Source organism: Heterodontus francisci, chromosome 23 (assembly GCF_036365525.1).
Source record: "Heterodontus francisci isolate sHetFra1 chromosome 23, sHetFra1.hap1, whole genome shotgun sequence".
In the NCBI taxonomy this organism is placed as follows: Eukaryota; Metazoa; Chordata; class Chondrichthyes; order Heterodontiformes; family Heterodontidae; genus Heterodontus; species Heterodontus francisci.
The window spans coordinates 33,226,390-33,242,767 of NC_090393.1; the positions used below are offsets into that span (position 1 = coordinate 33,226,390).

At 42.6% G+C, this 16,378-nt stretch overlaps 1 protein-coding gene across 5 annotated transcripts in view; it reads right to left on the bottom strand.

The window, feature by feature from the left end:
• Window positions 1–16,378, bottom strand: part of clip1a (CAP-GLY domain containing linker protein 1a) — a 231,074-nt gene that overhangs the window by 74,523 nt on the left and 140,173 nt on the right. For 4 of the 5 annotated variants that reach the window (XM_068055040.1, XM_068055039.1, XM_068055041.1 and 1 more), the window contains 2 exons: window positions 7,480–9,765; window positions 4,788–4,925 (listed from right to left, as the gene is read on the bottom strand). In XM_068055040.1, coding sequence (XP_067911141.1) covers window positions 4,788–4,925; window positions 7,480–9,765 — 2,424 coding nt within the window. The remainder of the gene's footprint in view (window positions 1–4,787; window positions 4,926–7,479; window positions 9,766–16,378) is intronic. The other variant, XM_068055043.1, reaches the window with a different exon arrangement.

Below are 16,378 nucleotides of genomic sequence, written 5' to 3' on the forward strand. Positions count from 1 at the left end.
CCGGCTCTCCGTCCCCCTCGCTCCCTCCCGCCACGGCTCTCCGTCCCCCTCGCTCCCTCCCGCCCTGGCTCTCCGTCCCCCTCGCTCCCTCCCGCCCCGGCTCTCCGTCCCCCTCGCTCCCTCCCGCCCCGGCTCTCCGTCCCCCTCGCTCCATCCCGCCCCGGCTCTCCGTCCCCCTCGCTCCCTCCCGCCCCGGCTCTCCGTCCCCCTCTCTCCCTCCCGCCCCGGCTCTCCGACCCCCTCCCGCCCCGGCTCTCCGTCACCCTCCCTCCCCGGCTCTCCGTCACCCTCCCTCCCCGGCTCTCCGTCACCCTCCCTCCCCGGCTCTCCGTCACCCTCCCTCCCCGGCTCTCCGTCACCCTCCCTCCCCGGCTCTCCGTCACCCTCCCTCCCCGGCTCTCCGTCACCCTCCCTCCCCGGCTCTCCGTCACCCTCCCTCCCTCCCTGTCCCCCTTTCTCTCTCCGGCTCTCCGTCCACTCAGTTGCAGAGAGTGTAATACTCTTGTAATGTTCTTTTAAAAGTCAGTTCTTTTAAAAAAGATCGTTGTCGGTTTCAGAGCCGACAGCTGCTGACATCGAGGACACCTCTTTCCAAACAGACTCGGGACGACGATTTTTTTTTTTTTTTTTTTTTAAGAGAACTGACTTTTAAAAGAACTTTAAAAGAGCATTCTCCTCTCTGCAACTGAAAGTGTCAGCAGCCAGACTGACAAAGGGAAATTTCTCAGCTCCAGTCACGGGAAGGATGAAGAATGGCCCTGGGAACAGCTTACATCCTTGGGCCAGATCCTGCCCGCGGGCCGTATGTTGGACAACCCTGTGCTAGAGCAGGAGGACTGTTGCTCAGTACAGAAGGCAATTTGGGATTCCACCCTTAGACCAAAAGATATCCTCCAACCATCCGAAGCGAATTCTTTGCATGAACTGCCCACGCCATGGCAGTTGTCAAGTTGCAGTTTGGTTGATCAGCTACGATTTTATGCAGCATTTCATCAATCACTGTGTGATTCCATTCACAGAACCCACTGCTGAAAGGACTTTCAGCTGCAGTATTCATAACCATAATATTCATGTGGCGCGGTGGTTAGCACCGCAGCCTCACAGCTCCAGCGACCCGGGTTCAGATCTGGGTACTGCCTGTGCGGAGTTTGCAAGTTCTCCCTGTGTCTGCGTGGGTTTTCGCTGGGTGCTCCGGTTTCCTCCCACATCTAAAAGACTTGCAGGTGATAGGTAAATTGGCTGTTGCAAATTGCCCCTAGTGTAGGTAGGTGGTAGGGAATATGGGATTACTGTAGGGTTAGTATAAATGGGTGGTTGTTGGTCGGCACAGACTCGGTGGGCCGAAGGGCCTGTTTCAGTGCTGTATCTCTAAATAAATTCCCCTCCATTATCAATCAGAAACTTAGCAGATCCAGTCCCTATCCATTTCTTCACAAATTTATCTATAATCATCTTTTTGTCCTTGCTATTATTGTAGAAAGCCTAAATCTAGTTGCTTGGTTTATAAAATTTAGAATGAAAATATTCTTGTCTTTGTCCCATACCTTTAAATCCATGGCAACTACCTCGATAAAGTCACGCGCCAATGGAAGGCTTACAATAGGATGTGATGGTGTCCTTCTATACTTTTTACTAATCTGTTCTATTATCTGCGTATACTCTTCATCACTCACATCTGCATCCTTTAGCAGGGTTTTTAATCTCTGACAAGAAGGGTGCGCAAATTGTCTGTGTAACTACAAGACAATCTGATTTTTATCTCTGATTCTTAACATCTGATGCCATTTATACTTCCCCAACACTGACTAGAAACATCAGGTTTTGTTAAGGGGATACAATAATGCCCCGACTGGGTAAACTGCAAGTTCACTGACTTTCCAAAAACAATTGTCTTATCATGCTCCATATCAAGTTTTATTGTGCCTTTTTCGTTGAAGATTTACTCAACAGTAAAGGTATCTCACTGGAGACGCCATCAGTACTGATAAAGTGGCTTACTCCGTCTATTTTACATGGAATTACTACTCTCTTCAGTGACTTCAATGTGTCATCACCAAACCTAAAGCTGGTCGTACTTTTATACTCCTTAACCTTGCGCGATTCTCACTGAGTGAATCCAGATAACATTGTAACCAATCTGCTCCACATACTGTTGATGTGCAAGCACTAATACAGCAAAGTTGAATGAATCCGCAACTAACACATTCATCACAGGACTAAAACTCCTTGTGACTAGTACAATTTGTTCAGATTCATCATTATCTTCCTCTTCTGCCTCAGAATTCTCTGCGTCATGTGTTAGTTCGAGGACTCTGCCTCTCTGCTTTGGGCAGTTCATTGCATAATGATACTTTGAATCACACCTGAAGCACCTATTAACTGTTCCTTCGGCATTCCTAGGATTCATTCGCCCATGATTGTTGTTTCAATTCTGCCTTCTGCTACAGACCTGCTCAAGGTGCTTTCATCCTCATTTCTCCTGTTTTTATCTCTTCCATTGTTCTTATGCCTACATCCAGTATCTGGACCATTTTGAAATCCAGTAAACATCGAGTCTCCATTCTTTGTGTCACTGCAGAATGCCTGTTTGTTCTACCAGAACTGGAGAAAATTACTCTTTCTCCAGGAATTTCTTTAAGGCCACTGACATCTGATCTAACAGGCAGTCTTTTTCCAAGAACCAAACTCCAGTTAGAACCAGGAGCCTGTCCATATGTGACACCTTTGCACAATCTAGCAATTTACTAGCACTGAACCAGGGATTTCCAAATTGAATTTCCTCAATCTTCTATACAGTCTGTTAAAGTCCATGATATATTCCTCCATCAAACAATCATCTGTTTCCGAAATCGACCAAAGTCTGACCATGTCTCATACGCATTCAATAGGTCATCTTTCTTGCAAATTTCATCCATTAATTCTAGCAGAGTAGCCAACTCCTCTTCAGTACCAAACTGACAAGCATTCAGTTCACAAAACACTTCACTTCCGATTTTACTTCCGACAGGAAGTGACGATGCCAGGGCCATACCATGTTTTTTTTCCCTCTTTGGTAGGGGTGTAACCCGTATCCACATATCCACTTCATTCTTCCACTGGTCATATGGTTCAGACACAGACATCGGAGGATAATCATACCCTGACAATTTACACTTGTTTTTTGCCATGACTTCCACAATAGCCAGTGAGATTTTAGTTTTCTATGTAAAAATAAAATCCTAGTTGCCAACCTTCAGCTTTAGGCAACCATCCTCTGCTACCATGTTAAATTCCAGAAAACTTGTTGTGGAAGGGTGATGCTGGAGCCTATCTTTACTCAGTTTCACATTTATTTTACAGAGTAAAAGGATGACAAACATGTAGCTCCTCACTCAAAAACCTCCACCAGTCTCTGGAAGAGTGTCCTTGTAAGTGCTCAATTAAGACCCCAATTAACATCTTCCACCTGCATATAATTCAACAACTGATACGCAATTAACTGATTAACAAGTACAGGCCCAAACTGCTCAGCCATTCCTCCTAAGACAACCCCTTCATCCCAGGAATCAACCCAGTGAACTTTCTCTGAACTGCCCCCAATGCAGGGAAATCCCTCCTTAAGTAAGGAGACCAAAACTGTACGTAGTACTCTAGGTGCAGTCTGTGTCTGTGCCCTGTACAGTTGTAGCAAGACTTCCCTACTTTTATACTCCATTCCTCTTGCAATAAATGCCAACATTCCATTTGCCTTCCTAATTACTTTCTGTATCTGTATGCTAACCTTTTGTGATTCGTGTACAAGGACACCCAGATACCTCTGCTCCGCAGCATTCTGCAGTCTCTCTCCATATAAATAATATTCTGCTTTTCTATTCTTCCTGTCAAAGTGGACAACCTCACATTTTCATACAATATACTCCATCTGCCAAATCTTTTCCCCCTCACCTAACCTATCTATATCTCTCTGCTGACTCTTTGTGTCCTCCTCACATCTTGCTTTTCTACCTATCTTTGTATCATCTGCAAATCTGGCTACAATACACTTGGTCCCTTCATCCAAGTCATTAATATAGACTGTAAATAGTTGAGACCCCAGCACTGATCCCTGCAGCACTCCACTAGTTACAGTTTGCCAACCTTAAAATGCCCCAGTTATCTCGACTCTGTTTCCTATTAGTTAGCCAATCCTCTATCCATGCTAGTACATTATCCCAACACCATGAGCTCTTATCTTGTGTCGTAACCTTTTATGTCGCACCTTACTGAATGCCTTTTTGAAATCCAAATACACTACATCTATGGGTTTCCCTTTATCCATCCTGCTTGTTACATCCTCAAAGAATTCCAACAAATTTGTCAAACATGATTTCCCTTTCATAAAACCATGTTGACTCTGCCCGATTGCATTATGATTTTCTAAATGTTCTGCTTTGCTATTACTTCCATAGTAATGGTTTCTAGCATTTTCCCAATGACAGATGTTAAGCTAACTATAGTGTTACATTTGCAGTTTTCCAATCTACTGGAAACTTTCCAGGACCCAAGGAATTTTGGAAGATTACAACCAATGCGTCCACTACCTCTGCAGCCACGTTTAAGACCCTAGGATGCAGGCCATCAGGTGCAGGGTGCACTTTTACTAAAATAAATAGTAATTAGAGAAAACAGGTCCACCGTATTTTTAATCCACCCTTGGTTGCAATCTGACATCAGTTACTTGCACCCCTTACCCTATGTGTCTTTACAGCAATGTCTTGTATACTAAACCTCAGAGCCCACATATAACAAAGCAATGGGTTAGCTCTTACCTCATTTTGTAGCTTCTGGTTGGTCAGCCTGAATTCTTCCAATTCTATCAAAGTTTCAGTCTTCTGTTGGTCCAGTAAATTTTTCTCCTTCATAACCTGCTCTAATAACTGTCCAGCCTCTTCAACTTTTTTGGAAGCCTAAAAATAAGAATATCCCAATTAAATTTTTTTTTAACCTTTCACTGAAACAGATCAGAGGAAACTTCTAAAAGTTAAACACTTATTGCTTGTGAATATATCAAGTTAATTGATGTCTTACACATAATGAATTCTGACTTGACTATAGGTTGCATTGAACCTATATTTTTTTGCACTCTATGTAATCAATTTGAATGTTTGTCACCATTACCATGAAATATTCTTTTTAAAATTCTGCACAAAGTATATATATATATATTGCAAAATCTAAGATTCCAATGTGTCAGATCCAATTTCATGCCAGACATACTACTGATTTTTTTTTTGAATTAACATAATTAACATGGAGAAAAGTAAAGTTAAAATTCTCAGACATTAGAAACTGCCAACAAGCCAATTCACCTTGTGAGTTACAAAGAGATTATTTTTAAGAATTAGATACTAGATATTTGTTTTGAAGCTAATTAAAACCTTATATGCTGCATATTACTTTGTTGCCAAATCTAGGTATTCATTTAGCTTGCTTTAAATGCAAAGCACAATTTGGAAATTTTACTGGTAGATGTTGCTATTAAATTTTAATGGATTAGCTTAAATGTACAAACTCACATCTCTCACCCACCAGTTTTCTTCAGAACAAAAGGAAGCCAAGCTGGACTATGCTTCCAATGGGCACTGGCACCTCTCTGCTGTTTTATCAAGTAGGCATTCTTCATGCCTGAACTGCAATGGTGAGCATCCACACCTATTCAACCACAGGTGCAGGGCAGTAATTGCAGCTGATTAAGATCCTGCTCTCATATCTCTCATATGCATCCACTGAAGAGTGTACAGGACTGGAAACCCTGGCTAATATAACCCTTCTTTAACTACTCCTAATATAACTTAATTTGCAATGAGAAAACACCTTGGATATAGAAAAACATTCCAAGGTGTTTAACAGAACAGTAAAGAAGTAACAATTCACTACTTCAAAGTACAGTAGTTCTTTGTGACCGAAACATTTTGAGACATTTCTTTAGTGCTCTTATAAATGTATGCCTTTCTTTATTTTTACCCTTATCCAGAGTCACTTAGGACAGTTGCAGTAGCACTACTGGTACCCGAACAATGATCAGTGAACTCAGCATAGAGCAAAATCAAACCTGGGAGCACCTTGGTCTGAATGATTGAGTTCAATTTTTGTCATTCATTCACAAGATGTGGGCTACGCTGCTAAGGCCAGCATTTATTGCCCATCCCTGACGACCTAATTGAGAAGGTGGTGATGAAGCGCCTTCTTGAATACAACTGAGTGGCTTCCTGGCCTGTGCGGCTGAGCTCAATTTTTTTTAAAATTCATTTACAGGATGTGGGCATCACTGGCTAGGCCAGTATTTATTGCCCATCCCTAATTACCTAATTGAGAAGGTGGTGATGAACCACCTTCTTGAATGCAACTGAACGGCTTGCTAGGCTATTTCAGTGGGCAGTTAAGAGTGAACTGCATTGCTGTGGAGCGAGAATCACATATAGGTCAGACCAGGTAAGGGTGGCAGATATTCTTGCCTAAACAACATTAACAAACCAGATTGATTTTATGACAATCTTGTAGTTTCATGGCCATCATTACTGATACTAGTTTTTAATGCCAGGTTTTATTTAATTAAGTTATTTTTAATTCTTTCATGGGATGCGGGCATTGCTGGCGAGGCCAGCAGTTGTTGCCCATCCCTAATTGCTCTTAAACTGAGTGGCTTGCTAGACCATTTCAGAGGGCAGTTAAGAGTCAACCACATTGCTATGGGTCTGGAATCACATGTAAGCCAGACAGGTAATGATGGCAGATTTCCTTCCCTAAAGGACATTATATTTCCCAGCTGCTGTGGTGGGATTTGAATTCAAGTCTTCCGATGATCAGTCCAGGCCTCTGGATTACTAGTTCAGTAACATAACCACTATGCAACAAAACCCCCGAATGCATTCACTCACTCAACAGCTTTACACTTGTACATTTATGCCTAATGGCTTCAAATAATTTTTGCTTTTGCTGAAATTAGCTGTTGGCAGTAAATATTATTGTCACTGTGGATAAGTGTGAAGATTTAAGAAATAATTGCATTCTGTATAAAACACAAATTTGCAACAAGAAAATCAGGATTTTGTTTTAATTAACCAAGAAAATGATTTGTTGAGGATAATCAGTCTGTTAAATTTGGGAACTTGTAAAACAGTTCTTTTGATAAACAGGACTGAAATGATCTTGGGTCCAATGATGAACAGAAAAACCTAAACCTTTTCTGTGTTAACGTATATCCATCAAGCTTAAAACTTCATTTTATCCACACTCTTGAACAAGAATTCTAACTGCATGTAATGCAAATTAATTCACTATTTATTGGAGTGACAAGCCAACAAAAATCATTTCCCAGAATTAATGCAATCTAAAACATAGTTGATAAACATTGTTAATAGTGATCAAAAAAAAGTACAAAACCAAACCTATTAGTGCACTCATTAGTAAACTAAAGTGCCCATAACTTTCTGGATTTATCTGAATGTTTATATTTGGTACCTCAATTTTCTCTGATAAAGTAATATTCTGATGAACCTGAAGATCTTTTAATTGGGAAGCAAGATTCTCTTCATGTTTCAGCAATACCTCCTTCTCACATAGCAGCTGCTGGAGTTTTGCTACAGCTTCTCCGTTGTCTTGAGCAGAAACAGCAGCCTCTTCACGTAACCTGCAGAGGGATTCAGCTAGCTCGTCTTTCCCTCTAACAAGCTCTTCTTTTTCTGTGTGTAGCTTTTGTACTGTTGCCAGTAAATTATCTTTCTCTTCCCGCAGTTTTATCCAATCCAAGTCAGATACCTCCTGGCTACAGCGAAGTTCATCCAAGAGTCTCGCAAGATCTGATTGTGAAACCTCCAGCTCTACTTTTGCTTTGGTTAATATGTCAAGCTCATTTTTCATCTGTTCAACACCGGACACCAGCCAATTTTTCTCAGCTGTTAGGTCTTCTTTCTCACTAGCAGACTTCTTTTGTTCAGCTTCAATTACCTCTTTTTCTTTTACTAGTAAGTTTTTTTCTGAAAGTAGTTCATTATTTTTAGCTGTAAGAACATCAATTTCTTTCTGTAATAGCTGAAAATGACTTTCAAGTTTTGAATGAGCCAGAATGAAGCTTTCTTTTTCCATTTTTGCTGCATCCCTGTCTTGTATTATTTGGTTCTCAAATACTCTCATCTGTTCATTCAATTTGTTATATTTATCCTCTAATTCCACCCTCTGTGCAGTAAGATTTTCTTTTTCAGAGCACTGTTCCTGAAGTTCAGCTGCTAATCTCTGCTTGTCTTGCAACAAACAGAGTCTCTCTGAATCCACAATCTTTTTGCTGTTTTGAATCTCATCCAAAAGTATAGACAAACTTGATTTTGAGACCTGGAGCTCTCCATTTTCTTTGGCCAATTTGCCAAGTTCTTCCTTTAAGAACTCAATGTTGCTGAGGAGCTGATCCCGTTCTGCAGCTCTGGCTGTATTTTCAGAGACAACCTGCTGTTGCTCTGATTTAATTTTGACTATCTCGCCCAAGAGAGATTCATTTTCTGACAATTGCACATTGTTTTTTGATTCCAAGGTCTCCTTTTCCTTTTGTAAAGATTCACAATGAGTTTTGAGCTGTGACTGCCTCAGCCAAAGTGAATCTCTCTCTGTTTTCAGAGTTTTTTTTTCTTCACTCAGCTTCATCTCAATGATGGCAGCCTCCTCAATTGATTTCTGCAGCTTTAAAATCAGCTCCATTTTTTCCTTAGCAAGTTCATCCCTTTCTACAATAAGTTTTCTCTGAGATGTAGTTAGTGCTTCCTTCTCTTGGAGCAGCTGAACGTGTTCAGAGTCTGTTACCTCTTTGCTATTCTTAATCTCATCCAAGAGTTTTGATTGGCTGGATTTTGAGGCCTTAAGTTCTGCATTTTCCTTCACGTATTTTTCTAGTTCTTTCTTCAAAAGATCATGATTATTCTGTAGTTGATCCCTTTCATTATTGAAGGTTTGCTTTTCAAGGATAGTCTTCTGCAAACTTAAAACAAGATCTTCCTTCTCCTTCTCAAGAGTTTCGTTTTCAGATGTAAGTTCATCACTTGCTGATTGCAGCAGATTTTTCTCCTTAGCTAAAAATTCATACTGAGCTTCAAACTTTGAGTATTTCAATAAAAGAGAGTCTTTTTCCACCATCAGACCATCTCTTTCTTTTACTAGCTTCTCAAGAGTAATGGCTGTCTCTGCACATGACTTGTGGAAATCTTCTGTAATCTTGTCTTTTTCTTTCGTAAGTTCCTCTTTTTCTGTAATCACTTGCCTATGGGCAGATGACAACTCCTCCTTTTCTTGAAGCAGTTGTGTTTGTTCACATTCTGTTACTTTGTTGTTTATCTGAACTTCTGCTAATAGTTTACTTAGATTGGATTGCGAGACTTGGAGATCTTCATTTTCTTTTGTCAACTTATCAAGTAGCTGCTGCAAATGTTTGATTTCCATGAGAAACTGGCCTTTTTCAGTCTCTGTAGCTTCCTTTTCCAGACCAAGTTGTTGCTGTTTACACTCAAAATCCTGCCTTTCTTTTAAAAATGCTGCCTTTTCCAACTGGAGTGCCTCATTCTTTGATTCTAGCACTTGCTGCTCTCTCTGCAGGGAAATATACTGCAACTTCAGCTCTGAAAGTTCAGAGAATAAGGACTCTTTCTCAGATTTTAGTGTGTCTCCTTGCTGGATCATCTGTTCTTTATCCCCCTTCAAAGCTCTCATATCCTCTGTTATTTGCTCATACTGAGATTTGGCTGATGCTAGCTCATTGGTTAAAGACTTCAGAATTTAAGTGGGGAGAAAGGAAAATAAAAACATAAGTCAAGCAGACAAATGAAAACAGCATGGGTTAAAGACAATACAAAAGTAAAGTGTGCTGCTCAAGCACAAAATAAAAATCACAATAACCATTGTGCCCTTGGATCTTTCAGCAGATTTATGCAGGAAGAAAAATGCACTAACCCAGATCACAGTACTTTGAGTAAAACTAAAATTCTACCAAGAAGTTTAGTGTAACAATCATTGTATTTCTTTCTCTCCTTCTATGTAGCGTCCTTGTTGTCCAAGGGTTGTTAATCATGGCTTATGCCATGATATCACTATAGGGCAAGGTGAGGAGGCTGGACCCAAGGGCTACCAGTGAATCCACACTGTTGTTGTTATTCTGCACCACACTCTAGCCACCTGGCTAGATGAGCGAACCAACCCCAATAATATTGCTTTATGAACTGTAAAACCTAGGCGTGCAGCATTGATAAAACATCTTGGCCATGAAATTTGATAACTCCCAAAAAAGGATGCAGGGATCACAATGTGCAACTAACCATGTTTCTGATGCAGGCAGCGTGCAAACCTTGTGCTGCTTGCTAACTTAAATAACTGTAGCGTGCAGCCAGCGCTGAGTGTACTGTTGAGCGTCTGCACTTTTGAGCAGGGGTGCAAAGTAATGAGAGGTTAGCATTAATTAAAGTTAGCCTACACTACTTGAAGCCAACCCACACCCCTTAAAGGGGAGGTGCATTCTCTGGCTAAAGCAGGAGCTGGAAATCATTTTACAACTGATTCTGACTTGGGAAAGACACAAGTAGTCATGGCAGTACTTAGAGAGGATATCCCAGGGGGAATGTCCAGCGAGGCCATATGGGTAGAACTTAGAAATAAGAAAGGGGTGATCACTTTGATGGGATTATACTATAGGCCCCCCAAGTCAGAGGGAAGTGGAGGAGCATATATGTAGGGAAATCACAGATGGGTGTAGGAATTATAGGGTTGTAATAGTAGGTGATTTTAACTTCCCTACTATTGACTGGGACTGCCTTAGTGCTAAGGGATCAGATGGGGAAGAATTTGTCGTGTCCAGGATAGTTTTCTGAAGCAGTATGTGGATGGCCCTACTAGAGAAGGGACTACATTCGACCTCCTCTTAGGAAATGAGGATGGGCAGGTGGTTGATGTGTCAGTGGGGGAGCACTTTGGGACCAGTGACCATAACTCTATTAGCTTCAAGATAGTTATAGAAAAGGATAGGACTAGTCCTCAGGTTGAAGTCCTAAATTGGGGGAAGGCTAATTTTGATGGCATCAGACAGGAACTCTCAAAAGTTGAATGGGAGAGGCTGTTTACAGGTAAAGGGACATCTGGCAAGTGGGAGGCTTTTAAAAGTGAGATAGGAAGAGTTCAGGGCCGGCATGTTCCCGTTAGATGGAAGGGCAAGGCTGGCAAGTTTAGGGAACCTTGGTTGATGAGGGATATTGAGGGTCTGGTCAAGAAAAAGGAGGCATATGTCAGGTATAGGCAGCTGGGATCGAGCGAGTCCCTCGAGGAGTATAGGGGATGTAGGACTACACTTAAGAAGGAAATTAGGAGGGCGAAAAGGGGCCATGAGATTTCCCTGGCAGATAAGATAATGGAGAATCCTAAAAGATTCTACAAGTATATTAAGAGTAAAAGGGTAGCTAGGGAGAGAGTAGGTCCCCTTAAGGATCAGTGTGGCAATCTATGTGTGGAGCCGTGGGAAATGGGCGAGGTCTTAAATGAATATTTCTCATCCGTATTTACCATGGAGAAGGTCATGGAAACTAGTGAGTTCAAGGGAGGGAACACCGATATCCTGGAGCATATCAACATTACAAAGGAGGAGGTGTTGGAGGTTTTGAAGCGCATTAAGGTGGATAAATCCCCAGGGCTTGACCAGGTGTATCCTAGGATTCTATGGGAAGCAAGGGTGGAGATTGCTGGGGCCCTGGCAGAGATTTTTGTATCATCGTTAGCCACGGGTGAGGTACCAGAAGACTGGAGGTGTTGTGCCTTTATTTAAGAAGGGCAGCAGGGATAAACCAGGGAACTACAGACCGGTGAGCCTTACATCAGTGATGGGAAAGTTATTGGAAGGGATTCTGAGAGACAGGATTTATATGCATCTGGAAAGGCATGGTCTGATTAGGGATAGTCAGCATGGCTTTGTGCGTGGGAAATCATGTCTCACGAGTTTGATTGAGTTTTTCGAGGAGGAGGTGACCAAGAGGATTGACGAGGGCAGGGCGATGGACGTTGTCTACATGGACTTTAGCAAGGCCTTTGACAAGGTTCCGCATGGTCGGCTGGTTCAGAAGGTTCGAACACATGGGATTCAGGGTGAACTAGCAAATTGGATACAAAATTGGCTTGGTGATAGGAGGCAGAGGGTGCTAGTGTTGGGTTGTTTTTCAGATTGGAGGCCGGTGACCAGTGGTGTGCCGCAGGGATCGGTGCTGGGCCCTCTATTGTTTGTCATATATATTAATGACTTGAATGTGAATGTAAGGGGCATGATTAATAAGTCTGCAGATGACACCAGAATTGGTGGTATAGTGGACAGTGAAGAAGGTTGTCTAAGGTTACAACAGGATATAGATCAACTGGGAAAGTGGGCAAGGGAGTGGCAAATGGAATTTAACGCAGACAAGTGTGAAATGATGCATTTTGGGAAGTTAAACCAGGGCAGGACATATACAGTGAATGGCAGGGCCCTGGGGAGTGTTGTTGAGCAGAGTGACCTTGGGGTGAAAGTACATAGTTCCCTGAAAGTGGCAACACAGGTAGACAGGGTGGTGAAGAAGGCGCATGGCATGCTTGCCTTCATCGGCCGAGGCACTGAGTCCAAGAGTTGGGACGTCATGTTACAGTTGTACATAACGTTGGATAGGCCACACTTGGAGTACTGTGTGCAGTTCTGGTCGCCACACTACAGGAAAGGTGTGATTAAGCTAGAGAAGGTGCAGAAAAGATTCACAAGGATGTTGCCTGGTTTGGAGGGCTTGAGTTATAAAGAGAGATTGGATAGGCTGGGTCTGTTTTCCCTGGAGCAAAGGAGGCTGACAGGGGACATAATAGAGGTATATAAAATGATGAGAGGCATAGATAGGGTAGATAGCCAGAGTCTGTTTCCCATGGTAGGGGTGACTAAAACTAGAGGGCATAGATTTAAGGTGAGAGGAAGGAGGTTTAAAGGGGATCAAAGGGGTAAATTTTTCATACAAAGAATAGTGGGTATCTGGAATGAGCTGCCTGAGGAGGTGGTGGAGGCAGGAACAGTAGCGACATTTAAGAGGCATCTGGACAGGTACTTGAATGAGCAAGGCATAGAGGGATATGGAATTAATGCAGGCAGGTGGTATTAGTATAGATAGGCATTATGGTCGGCATGGACGCGGTGGGCCGAAGGGTCTGTTTCTATGCTGTACGACTCTATGACTCTAAGAACAGCACAACATGGCAGAGAGTGGGCTCCAAGATTTTCTGATGCTGTACTGGAGGCCTTGGTGCAGGAGGTGGTGAGGAGAAGCAATGTATCTGCAGGGGGCCATAAGGCCCTCCAAACAAACTTTGTGAAGGCTGTGAGACCATATAACTGTGGTGGTCAATGCCAGGCATCTGGTCCCGAGGAGCTGGATGCAGTGTCAAAGAAACTGAATGACCCCATGAGTGGTCAAGGTCATCGAATGTATCTTCATATACTATATTGCACCAACTGCTTCACTAGCTTCACACACTTCTCAATGCACCACACCCCTATCACTCACACCAATAATCTCTATCAATCACGACTCAAAATGCTTATTGCTTCACCTCACCTTCACACATGTAGTACTGCTGCAAGCCTCACACCCACATCTAAGAGCTTGCACACACTGCCAGCTATTTAGACATGATGGGCACATCACCCACACTGACACACTTCCCTCTCTCTTGCAGGATAAAATAGCACCTAAACAGAGGCAGCAGCACCTAAGCAGCAGGGGACACGTACAGTTGCATGTCCTTACCTCAGAGGAAGTGTCGGTGGTCGCCATCATTCGAGTGAATGCCATGGCAGTGGCGGGGCTGAAACCCCTTAAGATAGCACTATCCTCATACCTACTTCTCCTTCTCATATCCCACAATCTCTTATGATTTACAAACTGCAGATGGTGTATAGACCTCTTGCTTTCCCTCCCTCCCCCCTTTCAACACAACCATACCCTTGTGCCCGTCTCCTTTCAGATACCCAGGAACTGCAACCTGGCCAGACAGTGGTGGAAGAGAAAGAGGTGGAAGAGCAGGAAGACAGTGAAGAAAAAAAAACAGCGTCACTGGCTTTCACACACTCAGCCATCAAGTTCAGATACTGTCACTGCACGTACATTAGAGGATAGCTTAGTGGCGGGATCTGTACACAGTGAGACACTGGGCACGTTTTTAAAATTCGTTTCATGGGATGTGGGCATTGCACAAGCTTTTTTTTTAATTCGTTACATGGGCAACGGTGTCACGGTGGCTGAAATGCAGATGGCACAGCGGACTGCCGCAGAATGAAGACACCGTGGCAACTGCCGGGCATTGGCCTACATGATATGCTGCATATGGTCACACAGCAGCTGGATATTGAGGGAGTGGAATCCCCTTTGGTTGACATGCTCCGTCCCGCATGGTCAATGGCACCGTGCACCATCGGGAAGCCTGCAATCCTGGCAAAGGGTGTGCTTACCCCGCCTGCTTCTCTCTGGCAGGACAGAATGAAATATATTCAGTTGTCCTGGAATACAGAGTCTCAGTGACCTCCCTTATGCACTCTCTGCCCTCTACCCTATCACACACCTTCCTTTTTGTTCTTCTTGCCCCCTCCCCTTTTCACTTGCTCAAAGCCAATTAGGTTTCTAACCGTTGCCGTTCTAATGAGAGGTCACAGACCTGAAACATTAACTGTTTCTCTTTGCACTGATGCTGCTAGACCTGAGTATTACCAGCACTTTCTGTTTTATGACATCTGATGCACTGTTCCTCACTAAGGTACAGGAAGAAGAAATGCTCCCAGAACAATGTGGACAGATATGGCCTCCTGCTGAAAGCCCTTTTCTCTCCTCCTCCTCCCACTTCCAGAAGCTTGCCCTGCTCTGTGTCACTTCATTCTTCCTTTATTACTGTAGTCCAACGAGATGCATCCACATCTGGGAGCAAGTAGTTTGCACAGAATCCTTGAAATCAGGACAAAGTCCAGGCCTCAGCAATTTTAAACAACTTTGGAAACCACCAAACACTTTGTTAATCGCCAGTAGAAATCAATCAGCAACTAACCTGAAAGTAGATGATGATCCCTTTAAACTGTTGAATGCATATTAAGCTGAGAGAGGCCAGAAGAGGGCGCTAGCTGGCACAATGAGCTCCAAAATGGCAGCACTGGCATCAAAAAACAATATACGCTGATAGACAACACAATCTGCCTACTCTAAACACTTTCGGTGGATGCTCTGTGTGTATGCTAATGCCCTCACCAAAATGGTACTGGCAGTACTGAAAAACTGGAACCAAATTTCACAACTTGTCACTTCTCTCCAGAACATCTCAAGGCGCTTCACACCATAAATTATTCAGCAATGTTTTACTACTTGACATGAAAAAATTAAGTTGTGGTACACCAAATGAGAAATATCAGATTTTACAGTAATTCTATTGGTCTGAGATACACAGAGCACAGTCTATTAGAAAAGGCTGTGAAATACCCTACAGTTTCTAACATCACAGCAGCAGTTGTAAATGTTAGCCTATATAGAATGTCTTATTTAAAAAGATGAAGGGGAAGATGGGAAGTGTGTTAAGCATGCCACTGCACTGACTACTCTATAGAGGAGGAGTCTGGCTTGAATCAAAGATTGTTTTTCTTTAAAAGGAGTTTTTAAACCAGGAGAAACAGACTAGAAATCAAAAACAACACTGCCTCACAACATATTTGCAAGCCTATAGTCTGTCTTAGAAAAATCGTAAGGCAGAAGCACTTATAATTTTTTTATTTTATTTTAATTGCATTTTAATTCTTTACTGCAAAATTGCATTTTAATTCTTTACTGCAGTGAAGTTATCAGACATCAAACAGTATTTCTTTCACTGTAACATGCTGCTATGAAATGGTTTGCCTAGGGAGACAGGAATACTCAAACTGGTCAGACTAAATTCCTGAAGAATGATTTTCAGATTATTCTTCACTTCCATCTGTCTAGCATTTTAGCACATTTCATCAGATCTTCACCCTTTCAAAGGGAAAAGCAAATGCTTGGGTTTAGAAGACATGTGCTACAGCATGATTTCAAGGACTTCTGTGTTCAGTTATCAGTAGTGTTGTTTCTCTAGTCAACTCCAGACTATGATTTCAGTGGCCTCATGGCTGGCTATCCATCCTACACCCTCCATAAACTTCAGCTCATCCAGAACACTGCTGCCCAAATTCTATCCCACACCAAGTCCCACTCATCCATCAACACCGTCCTCCCTGATCTACATTGGCTCCTGGTCCCTCCAGCACCTAAACTTTAAAATTCTCATCTTTGAAAATAAATCCATTATGACCTCGCACATCCAGTCCAAGACCCCTTTGAGAACT